Here is a 16199-nt window from a genome sequence, read left to right on the forward strand (position 1 = left end):
CACGCAGGCACTAACACACACACACACACACAGGCTTGTGGCACTATCTTTGTGGGGATCCGTCATTGACATAATGCATTCCCTAGCCCCTTACCCTAACCTTAACCATCACAACTAAATGCATAACCTTACCCCTTACCCTAACCCTAACCCTAACCTAAATCTAACCCTAACCCTAACCCTAACCCTAACCCTACAACCAAGTCTTAACCCTCAAACAGACCTTTAAACTTGTGGGGTCCAGTATTTTGGCCCCACAAAGGTGTCGGGACCCCACAAGTATACTGGACTCCTGGTTTTTGGACCCCACGAACACACACACACACACACACACACACACACACACACACACACACACACACACACACAACACACACACCTCTGCTCCTGGCAAGTAAGTGGGAAATGTAATTTCCTGTGCAGGAAAGAGGGGATGGAGGGGATGGAGGGGTATGTTGTTGAGATTGACGCCGAGCAAATCACACTTCCAGCTGTGTAGGACAGCGGGCGCAGACCAAAGTCAGGGCTTTTATTTTGGAACACACACATATGCTGACACAGGGAGGGGAGGGGGGGGGGGGAGTGGGGGGTTGTGTTTGTGTGTGCCGGGCATCTTTGTGGCCAGTGAAATGATGGAGAAGAAGGTTCATTCTGCATTTAAAGTTACTTAGTTATCCCAGAGTTAAACTGGCGTAATTGCTCATTTTGCTCTCAAAATTGCAAGCCCCACATTACTTAAATCGTCGGTGTCTGGGGCTCTCTATCCATCTCCTCTCATCTCTTGTCTCATGTAACAGGATCCCACAGTGAATCTTTGTACAGCAGCCTGTCAGCTCTGGGTTTTGGGACACTTTGCTGGCTTTTATCAAAACCTCAGAGAGCAGCGCTGTGAGGATCTGGGACACTTTTGATTTACAGATAATAAAAGGAGACGGCCTGCAGGGCCTCAAAAGTGCTTCTCGTCTGGCGACAGTTTCGACAAACATGGCTGTTCCCTTGACAAAGAAGTCCCCAATTTTACCGAAGCTCTATAACCTTCAGCGTTCAGAGCAAAATGTGGTGTGGGGTTCACCAAATTAGGGCTCCAAACAGTGTAGGAGTCCTTGCTAATGCATTTTTTCCTGCTTATTATCAAGGCAACTCTTTCCTTAATGCTGTATATTCGGGGGAAAAAATAGAATATTAAACTTTGCGGCACAGAACTCGGTTTTCCTTAGCTAGCTGGTCCACACAGCCCTGTCTCCTAAACATTACATTCGAATACAACTAAACTGCATGCTCAGTTACGTTCCGAGGGAAACATTTGTTTTTGACATCACAAACGTGTCTCTTTTGAGATTATTTTTTCAAGGCTTTTATTATCTGATAGGGCAGCTGGAGAATGGCAGGAAAGCGAAAGAGAGAGAGAGAGAGAGAGAGAGAGAGAGAGAGAGAGAGAGAGAGAGAGAGAGAGAGGATGACATGCAGCAAAGAGCCGTAGGTCGGATTTGAACCCGCTGCTAATTAAGGACTCGGCACGCTGCAGGTGAGCTAAAGGTTGGATGTTTGGTGTTTTAAGCCCCCAATGTAGTCTTCCAGGCAGCACTGCATGGAAGGCACTAGGGTTAGGTTTAGGGTTAAGGTTAGCGTTAGGTGCCTTGAAGTCGACGGTGGGGGCTTAAAACACCATCGAGCTAGAGGTTGCCCCACAAATATGTTTCTAATCAGAGTCAAAAGTGAATGGAAGTGGATGGGTCAAACAAACACGGGACTTTCACCCAGTTTGTGTTCTGTCTGTTAATAACCCTCTGAGGACGAAAGACGCACCGGCACGTCCAAACGATGTCTGACAGAGCGTATACTCAAAAAGCGATACTACAAAATGTTATTTCAGACATTTATTTACTGTTTTAATCATATATAACCTAAGACCTTTGGTAAACTCATTTCAAGCGCCAAAAGAATTCGTACAACACATCACGAGTCAAGGCTTGTTTTCAAAAGAGATATGAGGGAATTTCAAAAAGCCAACGTGAACGTTTCAGCTCTAGCGCCAAATTATCTCTTCACACATTGCTCTAGAAAAGATCTGGGGCATCACTTTACTGATTTGGGCATCACTTTACTGAGTTTGTTCTGAACATGTTGATAAGAAACATATGCAAATACCTTAAAAAGGTTAATTTAAGAAGATATGTGAAAATGCCCTTAGACCTCAGAGGCTTAAACCAAAAGTCAGCGTTGACTTATTTGAACTTTGTTTCGTAACTTAAATGACGTTACAAACGCACGTATTTAACCCAAACCATGCTCCTTTCCTGCAGGTCTAATGAAATGCTTGGTGGGAAGAGAGAGAGAGACCATGCTCTATACTAACCATCAAGGGAGAGGAAGAGGAGAGGGTCGCCAGCTTCCAAGTTTCTGTGGACTCACATCAGTGGACGACCTCGAATGGACAATCAACTCCTCCTGCCCTGGTTTAAAGGGCTCTACTTCTTACGGACACTGGCAAAGAACACACTGTCTGCAGAACTGCTAAGAGCCTTTCATCACTGCTCCGTTGAAAGTGTTTCACCATACTGTCTGACTACTGTAGAAATATTTCTATAATCTAGATGTGTTATTCTCAGTATTATAGTTGTATTCCCTGTATAATGTATAGACTCGGGACACACAGATAGTTAGCTTAAGCTTTGGTTACCTTATAGTTCAGAAATGTGAGTCTATGTTTTTCTGTACCAGACGGAGAGGTGGAACGGGAGGGGGGTAGCCTCTGAGTCGGTGTGTGTGTGTGTGTGTGTGTGTGAGAGCTGGAGAATCTGCATGGAGAAGAGAAGAGAAGAGAGACAGAGAGAGAGAGAGAGAGAAGGGGGACGCTGATGTTAAAAGATTAGGAATTTGGTTAGACGGTGTTCATAATCTGACATGGACTTTGCTGACTTGAACTCCGTATACTTTTGTCTGCGGTTAGGGAAACTTAGTCTCATTTTTGTGAAGCCACAATTGTGTTTTGTAAACTTAAATGCTGGACTTCAGTAAACTTTCTTGACTTTAATCTATCGTCTCAGTTTTGTTCCCCGAGTTCTGGTGTCATTAATCTCATTAACCAACGCGCGAGAATTAGAGTGTATCGATAACTGGAGTCAGATCTTCCTCTGGCCTTCGGGACAGTACTTTTCTTCACTACCTGGTGATGCAAATTGTACAGAGGCCGACAGAAAAAGTATCCAGAGAGTCGTTAAAAACTGCGGGAAAAAAAATCATTGAATCACCCTGCCATCTCTGCAGGACACCTTCAGGACCCGCTGTATCTGCAGAGCTAACAACATCGTGGCAGTTCACCTCCGGGAGGTACTACAGAAAGCTTGCACCTCCAGACTTTTTTTTTTTTAATCCAAGAGCCATGACTTAACTGAACAAAATCAAACATTTCCCCACCTTGGTGTGATGAACTAGATGTGCAAAAATACAACCTGTGCAATGCTGTTTCCATGCTTTTAAAATGCTTATTCATATATATATATTGACTGGAATAACTGTGAACTGTGTATTTATTAATTTTAGTACTTTTATTTTCAGGTATGGCACAGCACATTTCGTGGTACACAAGCTTATGCAATGACAATGAAGTCTATTCTACTGTATTCTAAGAAACACCGCTGACACTTTTTGTCTATGAATACAGAAAGATCCTGCAAGTGGCAAAAGTGCTACAGAAAGAAATGTCTACGTAAGCGGCCTGATGTTTATGCTTGTGCGTTGGTGTTTGCGTCGAGCCGGCATGTGTGTGTGTGTGTGTGTGTGTGTGTGTGTGTATGTGTGTGTGTGTGGGGAGTGTGCGGTAGAGCGAGGGAGAAGTGAGAAAGTGACGGCGATTAGTTTCGGAGCGAGACTCTAGAGTCATAGTGAGAGAAACAAAGTGTCTTCCCTGTGCTTTCTGAGCACGTTGGGAAATCTGTAGCGGGAAAAGTGAACCCTCTCCTTGATTTCATGTTGTTTATGGGGATACAAGGCTACAAAGCCACGGCCGAGCAACGTGCGTCACCGCGAGAGGTGGACGTCAGGCTACGGCGTAGGGTCCGGCGTATGTTTGTGTCTTCATGTACCTACGTGCGTAGCAACGGCATAGATTTTACGCAGAAGTATAGCCTTAAAGTGATGGTTCGGAGTAATTTCACCCTAGGGTCCTTTGCACCATGACCTCGAGCCAAACACCCCCCCAGAAGCTTTTTTCAGCTGGGTCTAACATTGGGAGAGTTAGCGTAGAGTAGCGTTATCAGCTGAATAGCTTAGCGCAGAGGCTAATGGACCCACGTTTGTATCTCGTAAATGACCCCACTAATGATAATGCCCGAAATGATACCAAACGTCTACACTAGTATATATAGGTTATGCACTCATAAAACGATGGATTGGAAAGTTTGTAAGTACACCAGAAGGTTATGTAAATAACACTTGCCTGCTGGCTTCTGCTCTCTGCCGTTGTTGCTGCTGTAAGACAAGTGCTTAGGGCCGTCTACAAATTACAACACCGAAAAGAGATACAACAAAAATATTTAATAATTTAACTTTTTTTTTTAAGTGCTGTAGTATAACTAGCAGGAAACAAGGTGAGTAATTAATTAATTAATTGAGGTAAGTTTGGAGACATTACCTTATTTAATCATTAAATTAATAAATATTTTTGATGTATCTCTTTTCGGTGTTGTAATTTGTAGATGTCCCTAAGCACTCTTGCTGCCCGGTAGCAGCAGCAGCAGAGAGCAGAAGCCAGCAGGCACGTGTTATTTACATAAACTTCTGGTGTACTTACAAACTTTACAATCCATCACTTTATGATTGCATAACCTATATGTACTAGTGTAGAAGTTTGGTATCAGTTTGGGGATTATTAGTGGGGTCATTTAGGAGATACAAACGTGGATCCATTAGCGCCTGCGCTAAGCTATTCAGCGGCTAACGCTAACTCTCCCAATGTTAGACCCAGCTGAAAAAAGCTTCTAGCGGGGGTTGTTTGGCTCGAGGTCATGGTGCAAAGGACCCTAGGGTGAAATTACTCCGAACCATCACTTTAAGGCAAGGATTTAAAAAAAAAAAAAAGTATAATGTAATGTATAAAAATGTTGCTTTATTAAGGGAAACTGGGACACATCATTATCCAGATATGATTAAATGTCCCATTAGTTTATGCTCTGACATAAAAACAAGTCATCAAAGTACAAAGAATTGTTTACAAGGCTCCTCTGGTACTCAGATGTGAAACTGGACTTTTTTTTTCCTTTCTTGGAGGTAAATATCGCCCCCTTGTGGAAAATGTATAAAGTGCTCGTTAGTGCAGAGGTTTTCTGCTGAGTGGAGCTATGTGCATTATGTGTGTCAGTGGAGCGGTTTGATTTTCCTCAGAGAGTGAAACGTAAAAACACAAATACACACATATTCAGGCTTTTTTTTTTTTTTTCATGGCTGAAACCTTGTTTATACAACACAACTCCACACCCAAATAAAAAGGCATTATTACAAGTCTTCAGACGGACGCTTATTATGAAAACCATAATGCCACGTTATTGAGGTTCAATTACATGCGTAAAGCAGATCTAGGTTCGAGCCGCAAAACGAGAGAAGTAGGAGGAATAGGCCGCCTGGTTGACCTTTCACCCAGTAGCCATGTTTGAAGGGTTCACATCATCTTGCAAATCAGTGGGATGTTCTGGTTGGATGGGATGGCCCAAATGGAGCATTTGAGTCTGTGGCTGAGAGTAAATAAAAGGTTATGTATGGGAACCTGGACCTTTTAATACAAACATGCTTCTTTCAATTAACAAAATGCAAGAAAGTTAGAAAACATGTATTTTCGTTTGTGTGATTACAAAGTATTTCGGTTTTTGGATGATAAACAGAAAAAAAAAATAATATAATATAATTATGGCCCAGTCTTTAAGGTTAACATCTTACCTCTAAAGGTGTCTTCCTGCTCCCATCTGTAGGGAAGAACAGTTTGACTTATAACGATGATGTTAATATACCAGACAAAGCACAGTGTCATATTCTATCCAACTTGCGAAATTACATGTGATTTAGATATCGTCGCTGTCGGGCAGAAACCTTGTATCTCCGTATTTCATCATTTAAATTGTTTTCATACACAATGCTTTTTACGTCTGTTTGTAGGATTTACATATATTTAAACATTGACGAGGGGATTTCTCCTGAGAAAAAAAAAAGCTTAATTAAATATTTTCAAATGAGCCTTTCACAATTTCCTGAAAAGCAAAGGTTTTGAACATACAAGATTTTCACCCGACAGCGACGATATAAGAAAGAGAAATTTAGGCAAATTTAAAAACAGAAATATAAAAGGAAGAAAAAACTTGTTCAATCGTACAGTTTGCAAATTACGATAGTGAATGCGTGTAATATGAGCTCACAGTCCATCCCCTCACCTGTGTTGTAATCACGGACATGCTTCCTGATGAGGCAAAACTTGAAAATAATAAATCCAGCAGCCAAGAGCAGGCCGATCCCACCTCCGATCAAAGCGTACTTAATGTCTGGAAACAAAAACAACCAACAGGCATCATCGCACGGCCAATAACAAACAAGACGCAACGCAATACAGTGACAGAACATCAGTTTGAGTAATGCCAGCTCATGTTCAGGCCTACTGACATGCTAAACAACGTGTGTGTGTGTGTGTGTGTGTGTGTGTGTGTGTGTGTGTGTGTGTGTGTGTGTGTGTATTTCACAACTTGTTTACTTTGCAGATGATAAAATTCTCAGTCATGGTATCATGCGTCTTTCTGAAAATGGTATTGCATCACCAGTGTTTGCAATTTGATTCTGGAACGTCCATTAATCACTGAGGGGGGTTGTTACACTCTCATGAGAAATTGACTTCTTTAACAAAACACTGGCAATCACTTTTACAAATAGGCCAGTCCTGCTTATATCTGAAGTATATTCACTTTACAAACAGGACAGATTGGAAAAATGTCCAGATTTCCGGTCAGTGAGCATGAAAGGCCAAGTTCAACATCAAGCAAATACCAGATTGTGACAACTACAGACAATATTTCAACTATCAATGGGAGCCTTATTAACACAGTTATTATAGCCTATTTCACACGTGTCAAACTCGAGGCCCGCGGGCCAAATCCGGCCCCTTGTAGATTTAGATCCGGCCCGTATATCAATTTGGGTTCACAATACATTTTGGCCCACCTAGTTCTGCGCCAAACCAAAAACACAGGAAAGTGTTTTTTCAACTGCAATTACCTGACATTCAACGCAGAATATGGCAGATTTGCCGACTGAGACTCAGAAATCCCCCCCAGAAGGAACTCTTTTGATGACTTTTGTAGGGCTTTGTGTCAACAAAAATGTGACAAAAAGCGTACAAAAATGGCGGAAAAAGCAACAAATTTACAAAAAGGTGACAAATGTCTGACAAAGCCACAAAAACGTCGGAACCAAAACAACAAAAATTAGGAAAAAAACTACCAAAATGTTAAAAAAGAAAAGTGCCATGCGGTAACAAAAGCAATAAAGTCAATAAACTCTACATGTCTGGCCCTCGGTGTGATTCTCTTTTTCCAGTGTGGCCCCTAGTGAAAATGAGTTTGACACCCCTGGTCTACATGGAAGTTTTTTCACTTTGTAATTACTACACACAGGCACAAAATACATAAGTGCATTAACAGGTGTTTTTCTTTTTTTTTTTTATTATAACTCACACGTTTGAATTATATTAAGGCTATAGTAAGGTTTATATTAAAGACGTGTATAATTAAAGGCGAGCTGCTTTGAATGACAGGTGGCTGCCATCACAAGAGGCAAGCATAGACTGTAGGCTTAATCCAGCTCGCTTCAGCTCCATCCACGCCCCACCACTTTGCAGGGATTTAGCCGACTCCCGTTATTTCCTTACAAGCCATGTAGCATTTAAATGGCTATTTTTTAAACGCAGTCCAGTGCAGTGCTCACTCCACAGACAATGTTATCTTCGCTTCACCTGTTCAACTGACTTTATATATATATATTTATATATACACTACTGTTCAAAAGTTTTAGAACACCCAAATTTTTCCAGGTTTTTATTGAAAGTCATGCAGTTCAATGTCTTATTGTACTCTGAAATGAAAGAATAGAACAAATAAATAATTGAAGTTAAAAAAGAAATCATGGAATCAATTTATAAACCAAAATGTATTTAAATTTTTGACTCATCAAAGTAGTCCCCTTTGGCAGATATAACAGCTGAACACACTCGTGGCATTCTTTCTACAATGGAAATCAAATATTCTTCAGAAAGTTCTTCCCAACTCTGTTGCAGAAGTTCCCATAAATGTGTGCCACTTGTAGATTGCTTTTCTTTCACTTTTCTGTCCAGTTCATCCCAAACCAACTCAATGGGGTTTAAGTCTGGGGACTGTGCTGGCCACTCCATGTTTTTAAGTTTACCATCTTGTTCTTTTTTGCTAAGGTAGTTCTGGCATAGCTTGGACTTATGTTTTGGGTCATTATCTTGCTGTAGGATGAACCCCTGACCAACTAGGTGTATACCAGAGGGTACTGCATGGCGCTGCAAAATGCTGTGGTAGCCGTTTTGGTTCAGGGTGCCTTTCACTCTGTACAAATCACCGACCCTGGATCCAGCAAAACAGCCCCAGACCATCACGCTACCTCCTCCATGTTTGACAGTTGATGTCACACTGAGGAACCATCCTTTCACCTACTCGACGGCGTACAAAAATCCTGCGTGATGAACCGAAGATTTCAAATTTTGACTCATCAGTCCATAGCACCATCTTCCAGTCTTCAGTAGTCCATTGACGATGTTTCTTGGCCCAGGCAAGCCTCTTTTTCTTATTCTGACGTCTCAGCAATGGCTTTCTTGCTGCAACTCGACCTATCAAACCTGCAGCTCCAAGTCTTCTCTTTACAGTTGAAACTGAGACTTGCTTATTACGACCACTATTAAGCTGTGCTTGAAGCTGTTGTCCTGTGAGCCACCTATCACGCAAGATGTTGACTCTCAGAAACATGTGTTCTGATTCTGTTGTGGCTTTGGGTCTGCCAGACCTCTTCCTGTCAGAGTTTCCCCCAGTTTCTAAGTGCCTTTTGATGGTGAAGAATACTGTACTCACCGACACCTTGACTTTCCTCGCAATTTCTCTGTAGGAATGACCAACATTCTTAAGTGTTATGATGGTCTGTCTCTCTTCCATTGTTAATTGCCTTTTCCCCACCATTTTTATAGCAACACACTACTTTCTGCAGTACGATACTGTTCAAATAATGCTCACGAGGGTATGGTACCACAGTGTGTTCCAACAATACTTTTATACAAGCAGAGGGGGTTGTAAGTAATCCAGACAAGTTGGAACACCGGTGGGAATTGGTAGCACCAACTTTCAAAGCTTGATCAACCTCCATTGCTGCAGAACAGCTTTATGTTTTTTAACTCATTTCTTGTTCCCTGAAAAAGGCCTTTTTGTAAAATTCTGAAATGTACATAATTTTTCAGTTTTGGGTAACCTTAATTTTTTTTTAACCTCAGGCAGTTCACCACTTACCTTTGTACCATTTCAAGCTATTCATTGGACTTGAACTGCTAAAATTTCAATAAGAAACTAGAAAAATTGGGGTATGTATGTATGTATGTATGTATGTATATATATATATATATATATATATATATATATATATATATATATATATATATGTGTGTGCATATATAAAAACAGAACACTAAGAAAGGCAAACAGCATTGTGGGTAATCAGGGGCACCCCCTTGTCTCCTCATTTGAACTGCTGCCTTCAGGACGACGATACTGTGCTCCTCTGTTTACCAAAAACAGATCCAAGTTCTCTTTTGTTCGACAGGCTATCAAACTCCTTAATGAATATTAATAGTTAATGAAGGTCCTGTACGGTAACAAAGTTATATTTATTTTCTTGTTTTCCCAGCTGGTCTGGAACCCTACTCAACCAACCCCCCCATGCATGAGTGCCCTGGTCTATGTTATGAGTAGTGATGTCTACATGTTACAGTCTTTTTTTATCTTTTTTTTCTTGTCTTAATGTTGTCAAAAATGCCTTAAGATTTCTGCTGCAACCTAATTTCCCCACAGGGACAATAAACAATGAACTGAACTAATGTTTCCATGATGACTATCCAAAATTCTGATACCATAGAACCAGCATTGGAATTGTTTATTTTTATTTTTATTTTAAGTGGCAGACTGAACTTATAAATGTGTATTGTATAATTTTTTTTCTAAAATAAAAACAAGTGAAATTTATAATGAATGTTATATGTGTTATTTAGCAGAATTACATTGTGTTGTTCAATCCTATCCAATACTTCCTATATTTCTAAGCAGATTTTCAATGCTGTATTCAGATAAACTGTGCCCCCTGACTGATTATTGGATTTTTGGGTGCCACACCACCTAAAACAATCCTGTAATCGTCCGTGCTCATGACACCTAAAATATATCCTGCAACCCCCTGTAGCAGTCTTGCCCTGAAGGTTGGGAGCCATTGACCTACTCAACATCAATATTCCTTGGATTTTTCAAATACCAAGATAACGAAAAACCCTGGCACATAAAACCAGCTGCGCCTGAATGCTTAGATAACACTAGGGTAAAGTAACGTCATCTTCTCTTGTCTTTTTGTAATTTAGTCAAACTGACTTTTTAAGGTTTTGCTCTAAAAACTATACATAAAAATGTAATAACAAACACAAATACATTTACAGTGGCATTATTTAAGTATTATTACTGAATCAATGTGTTAACAGATGCTACTTGGACCATGTTGTCAGCGTAACAACACAGCCTAGACTTAAGGACTCGTTGGAAATTACCTCAACAATTTAAAGGTAATTTTGAATAAGTCTGAGACTGAAGACAGAGCGGTTGTGTGTTCAGCGTAACCTGTTGACCCACCTAGTTTCTCTGTAGAATCTGCTCCATCTCCTCTCACACTAGTCAGCAGACACTCTGAAACACAATTGTTTTCTGTGAATTATTTTCAGGTCACAGAAACAGGCAGACAGGAAGGAGGTAACACCACAGTGATGTTGACATCAGATAACACCGATCTCAGTGCAAGTACAAACAGTTGCACAATAGTGATCATGAAGTAAAGATTTAATGCACCTGCAGTATTCTGCACTGTACTTTTTAAACATTGCTGGGGCAGTAACATTGTAAATGCCTTGCTCAAGGACACCTCGGTAGTGGTCATTGTGGGGGGGTTGGAGAGGTAAACCCCATGTGTGCACTTAAAGACTTTATACCAGTGCACAGTTTTGCAAACACTCTCAATATCAAGTCTTTAAATAAAAAATTCTCTTGATAGAAAACTATAAAAATGGGTTATTAAGAACAAAATACTGTATATCAATGGTGACCAAATCAATCAAGTTTATGGGAAATGGGATCTTAGTCGAGAGAAATACAAACAACTACGCAAACCATCCCTATATTACAGTAGATTAAACTGAATTGATGAGCAGATTTGAAAAGTTAACAGTTTAATTTTGTCTAAAGCACTTATTTTATGGTGTATAAACAAAGGTGAATATTTAGATTAGAAGCTAGACTGTCCACTGAAGAGTGTAAATACTTTATGTGTCAGCTTATTGTATGCAAGTGTGGGAATTATGAATTTCGATTTAAGATTATGAAATGCCACTTTGAAAAAGAGCAGGATCAAGACATGCTTAATGGCTTGTTCACATAAGCTCCATGTGATCATTATTGGACCTTGACAGTCATTCTTACATCCACCATCGATGTCTGTTTCTGCGTCACACACAACTTAGAGCAAAATATAGGAAAGAGAAATCCAATGTTATGCCAAAATATCCTTGAGCCAGACAGCTGCTCCGGTTCAGACGCGAAACGACAGAGGAGTGGTGGTACCGTGGGTGGTAAGGCATGACTGTAACAGAGTGGAGCAGGGTGTTGCTGAAACAGAGCATACATGCTCAGCAAATGGCTATCTTACATTTTATAACCCCCAGTCCCATTCCTCTGGCAGCTCTGGGACCTGGCCTGTTGTTACTGTATGTGAGATCCTAAATAAAAACTAAAGTACAGTAAGTGCAGGTTCAGCAGAAATCCGACAATCAAGAAACATAGAAAATGAATAACCTGTGACATTTTAAAATGGTCATTCTTCTGTTAGCATATTGTAGGATTTGATTTTATTGCAGGGGCGGAAACATGCAGTTTCCCCTCGGGGATCAGTACAACAACAGCTTTTGTACCTTGCTGATGGTCATAAACAGGAGTTCAAAATGTTGGCTGGTTGCTGGGTTTGAACCTGTGACTAGTCATGGGACAATATTTGTTATGTATCAGTCTATGGTAATTTCAGCTTAACGTGCCCTGAGTGTTGGGAGAGATAAAGTTTCCAGTGACCAGAGCTCGACCTCTTAAATAATGTGTCACGTCCAGCAAATAGAGCATAGGCAGTCTGACAGCTCTCCGTAGCTTGAACTCACAGCCCAAATTAAGTTTTAAATAAAAGTTTTGCAGATTTAGCAAATCACTGCACATTATTTTACATTATCATTGTTGTGTTGAAATTGGCAGCAACACAAAACACATTGAATTTAATGTATTGATTTGTTTTATTTCATTAAAATAGGCTACTTCCCTATAAGGCAAGAGAGCAGTAGCCCCAGTACAGAAGCAGTGAAATAGAGCAAAAAGGGATTTAAGTTTTCAGGCTGGCCGACAAAACATAAAAAAGGTTGTAAAGCCTTCATGTTATGCCTTTAAGACTGATTTATTTTTACCCCCAACAATCACTGAATAGAACCTACACATTAGCTTACCTAAAACTGTATACATATTGCAGCCTGCCTTTGGCTCTTCAGGGAATATAAAATAAATTTGCAGTAGTCTATGTGAAACAAGTTATTTTTGCTTTCTTTTCCATTTAACTACTTTGTTATTTGAAGCTGAGCATTTAAATGGGTCTGTTTTATTGTAGTTGGAAATCACTAACCTCCATCACACGTAACATGCAATGCAGAATTGATCACCATAATGTTGGAACGTTTACAGCCGGTTAGCTTACAAGCTTAATTTGCTAGCTAAAGGCTAATAGCTAACTTGAACTTGATACTTTACTTTGCTAAAAGCTTTTTTTTTATCTACTCTAGGCTATTCCCGCCTGGTCATGCAGATGTCTCTCAGTTTCTTTTTTTAAATTGTAATGTTAAAATTAATATACATTTATTTGCAATTATTACATTTAAATATGTAATTAACAGGTAGCTTAACCACACCAAATTGTGATATCCAGTCAAAAGCTGAGATGGCAGCTCCTGGGATGTACTTAGCTTGCTAGCTTAACAGGAGTTTAGCTAGGGCTATAGTCCCCTTCATTATTTGTTTAAGCTAAGACTCCATTAAGTGAAATACCAATATCTCTGTTCATCAATAATGGTATTTTTTTAATACAACAAGTGGGGGTAGTTCAAGTAATTTTTTTACTTTTACTGGCTTAAGCTAAGGCCAGCCTTTGGCTCTCTACCCAGCTAGCTTGTGTTAGCTGTCTACAAAGCTGTATGTGGCAGAGAGTGCAGAAAGATTAGCTACATAACTTATTTACCAAAGTTAGTTTTTAACCCTTGTTTTGTAATTTCGTATCCTGTTTTCACAGAAATGATACACTTATATAGAAGAATAATTTTTATATGGTAAAACAGGTGACCTTGCTGATAGCTAATGGTTTTTATCATCATCACCACAGCATGTGTTGCTAATACATCTGTATAAGTTTGATGAATATTATTTACTACAACATACAAGTCAATTGTACTCACCAGTGATAAGGACAGCCCTGATGACAGCTGACAAACACCCACCACACACCTGAAATGCTATCATCTCGTGTGGTGTTTCTGTGCAGTTCACTGACTTCTTGAAGTGCTGTGCTACATGTTTTTAATGATGAGCCATTTCCTGAGCTTGTGGGTTTCAAAGCTTTGCGATGAAAAGATTATGCGTCTATCTTACTTTCGTTCAATGTCCTGTAAGCTGCTGTAATGCAGGGCCCCCCCACATTTCTTGAGATGAGTTTTAGAATTAAAGCGCTTCAACAATCAAAGGAAATTTGAATTCATGCTAGTTTGCATGCATTCTTTCATGTATTTTCAGCATGCACCTCCTGATTGGCGAGCAATATTAAGGGTTGGCAGTTATATTTGTTGATTAGATTGTTAGATGTAGGTTAATGATGTTGTGGTTTGGGTAGAAAGATTTGTGGGTCAGATGTAACCCTGGCAGCCATAATGCCACTCAGATGTATTACTGCCAATAAAATGTCAGGTCAAATATTAGGTCAAGGTCTTGGCTCACAGAAACTACACTGGATCCAATTGATAGTGTTTTCTGGCAGTTAGTGTTCGACCACGTTTATTATCTCAACTTCTTCATGCGATGATGTAACTGCATTTGCAGCGTGTTAATGTTCTCCTTTGATTGGTCAGCCGCTGGGCGTATCAGCCCTCGGGGTTTTATCAGTTATTGCAGTTCTGTCATTACTCCCCTCACACATGGCCAATAACGACTATGTGATAAAGTTATGTTGGAACTGGAGGCTGCAGTCTAGGCTCCTCTTTAGTTTTTATACCTATGAAATCAGAAAAGTACATTTCAAAACACATTTACTACTTGTGTGGAAAAACCCCTTTCATCTAAAAATGAATGTAATATATGTGCTTCATTTCTACAGTGACCTATTTGACACTTTCATTTCACCATGCACAGGAAACAATGATTAAATTGCAGAATGTGCTGTTCTTTTTTCAGCCATATGACACACAGTTGTCTTAAGGTTGGGGTGCTGAATATACTGACCACTAATCAGGATGCATTAACATAAAGAAGAGATTTTTTTGTTGAAATACAATTTGTGTGGTATGATTGTCTGTCACCACATCTTCTTCTGTATATGATCTGCGTCAGCTGTCCTAGACCATATCTGGGTTTACTAGCCGGTCAGTCTTGAAGGCCAGTGTCCCCCTCTGTCTGTCTGTCTGATTGTCCTTCCTCTCTGTGGGCATGAATGAGCATGAGCCAGGCTGCTTGCTGGCTCCCTGTGGTTTTAAAGCCAAACAGAACACATGTGGGTGTCAGTCAAAATGGCACAAACAAAGACTGAGTCCTGACCCTGGTGTACTGAAGTTTATTCGTTGGTGTCTGTTGTCCAATTAACCTTTCTGTCTGCTTTGTGCTTTTAAAGCTGTTCTCATTATATGACAGGTAAAAATGACTGTTGTCTTTGCATGAAAGGTCAAATCTTTTATGAATGTGATGGACTATAAAATATGTTCTACGTTGTTTATATCCATGCATTCATGCAAGCCTTAACCTAATGAAAAAGATGAAAACAGGCAAACGAAAAGGTAGAAAAGATAATCCATGTCTCTGCTGTCCACCTGTGTGCTCAGTATTTTCCTCACAGTCAGCTAAATATAGTGACAGAGCTTTATTCTAAAATCTCAAAGGTGGCTCTTCAAGCAAAAAAGTACCTTGCATTGCTCACTTCAGAAAGGCTCTCCTGCTTTTTTATTGGTCAGATCGGCTCTATCCTTACTATGCTGTATTTGGCCATTGTAGGTAAGGAAAATCACGGAGCGGGGGATAATATTCTGAGAAAAAATTGGATATTCTCTGAGATTATAGTCAGAAATTTAGTTCCTGATGCACAAAAGCTATCACCTCATCCAAATCAGTATTTTTCTTCTGAATATGCCCAGTAAATGACAACGTCTCTATAAAGTCTGCATGCTTATGATAATATGGGGACTTTGGCTTAAATCAATTATTGCTATAAATTTGATTACAAAGTATAATTTGATGAGATTATCAACTGCAGGCATTATACACTTTCTTTTCCTCATAAATTTATGACTCCGACAAGTTCAGATTTTTACTAAATATTTTTTTTTTTCTTGTAAATTTACTACTTTAATCTATCTTTTTTTTTTTTTACCTACAATGGCCCTAATACAGGGTCACACTATCCCAGTTGACTCATTGACTAACCTAAATTACGAAATTGCCTAGGACCATGTCTGGTCATATATATCATTTGTTAGCTTGCTGGCTGAATTTCAAAAAAATTATTTCTTACATTATTCACAAATAATCATGAATCTACAAACTTTTTACAGACACTTTTCAAGTAAA

General features: G+C 39.7%; 1 protein-coding gene and 1 long non-coding RNA gene across 2 annotated transcripts in view; one reads left to right on the forward strand and one right to left on the reverse strand.

Annotated features, from left to right (window-relative positions):
* Positions 1-3034, forward strand: part of LOC120551498 — a 37833-nt gene extending 34799 nt beyond the window's left edge. Inside the window, exon 3 of the long non-coding RNA XR_005637886.1 lies at positions 2304-3034. This is a non-coding gene — a long non-coding RNA (uncharacterized LOC120551498). The remainder of the gene's footprint in view (positions 1-2303) is intronic.
* A 2223-nt stretch (positions 3035-5257) lies between these two features.
* LOC120550957 (transmembrane protein 273-like) lies at positions 5258-14574 on the reverse strand. Its single transcript, XM_039787969.1, has 5 exons — positions 13829-14574; positions 10932-10985; positions 6420-6527; positions 5932-5957; positions 5258-5729 (listed from the first exon to the last, which is right to left on the reverse strand). The coding sequence occupies exons 1-5, from the start codon at positions 13890-13892 to the stop codon at positions 5631-5633; spliced, it is 351 nt and encodes a 116-aa protein (XP_039643903.1). The 5' UTR covers positions 13893-14574; the 3' UTR covers positions 5258-5630.
* Between the last annotated feature and the right edge of the window lie 1625 nt (positions 14575-16199).

The sequence above is a fragment of the Perca fluviatilis genome, chromosome 21 (assembly GCF_010015445.1).
Source record: "Perca fluviatilis chromosome 21, GENO_Pfluv_1.0, whole genome shotgun sequence".
In the NCBI taxonomy this organism is placed as follows: domain Eukaryota; kingdom Metazoa; phylum Chordata; class Actinopteri; order Perciformes; family Percidae; genus Perca; species Perca fluviatilis.

What these genes read in the sequence shown, in the direction of transcription:
- LOC120550957 (XM_039787969.1), bottom strand. Translation starts at nt 13,892, where the DNA reads ATGATAGCATTTCAGGTGTGTGGTGGGTGTTTGTCAGCTGTCATCAGG. An exon ending in AGATTCTACAGAGAAACTAG is followed by an intron (nt 6,528 to 10,931) that starts GTGGGTCAACAG and finishes TTTTGTTTCCAG; the next exon opens with ACATTAAGTACGCTTTGATC. An exon ending in GCAGGAAGACACCTTTAGAG is followed by an intron (nt 5,730 to 5,931) that starts GTAAGATGTTAA and finishes ATTTACTCTCAG; the next exon opens with CCACAGACTCAAATGCTCCA.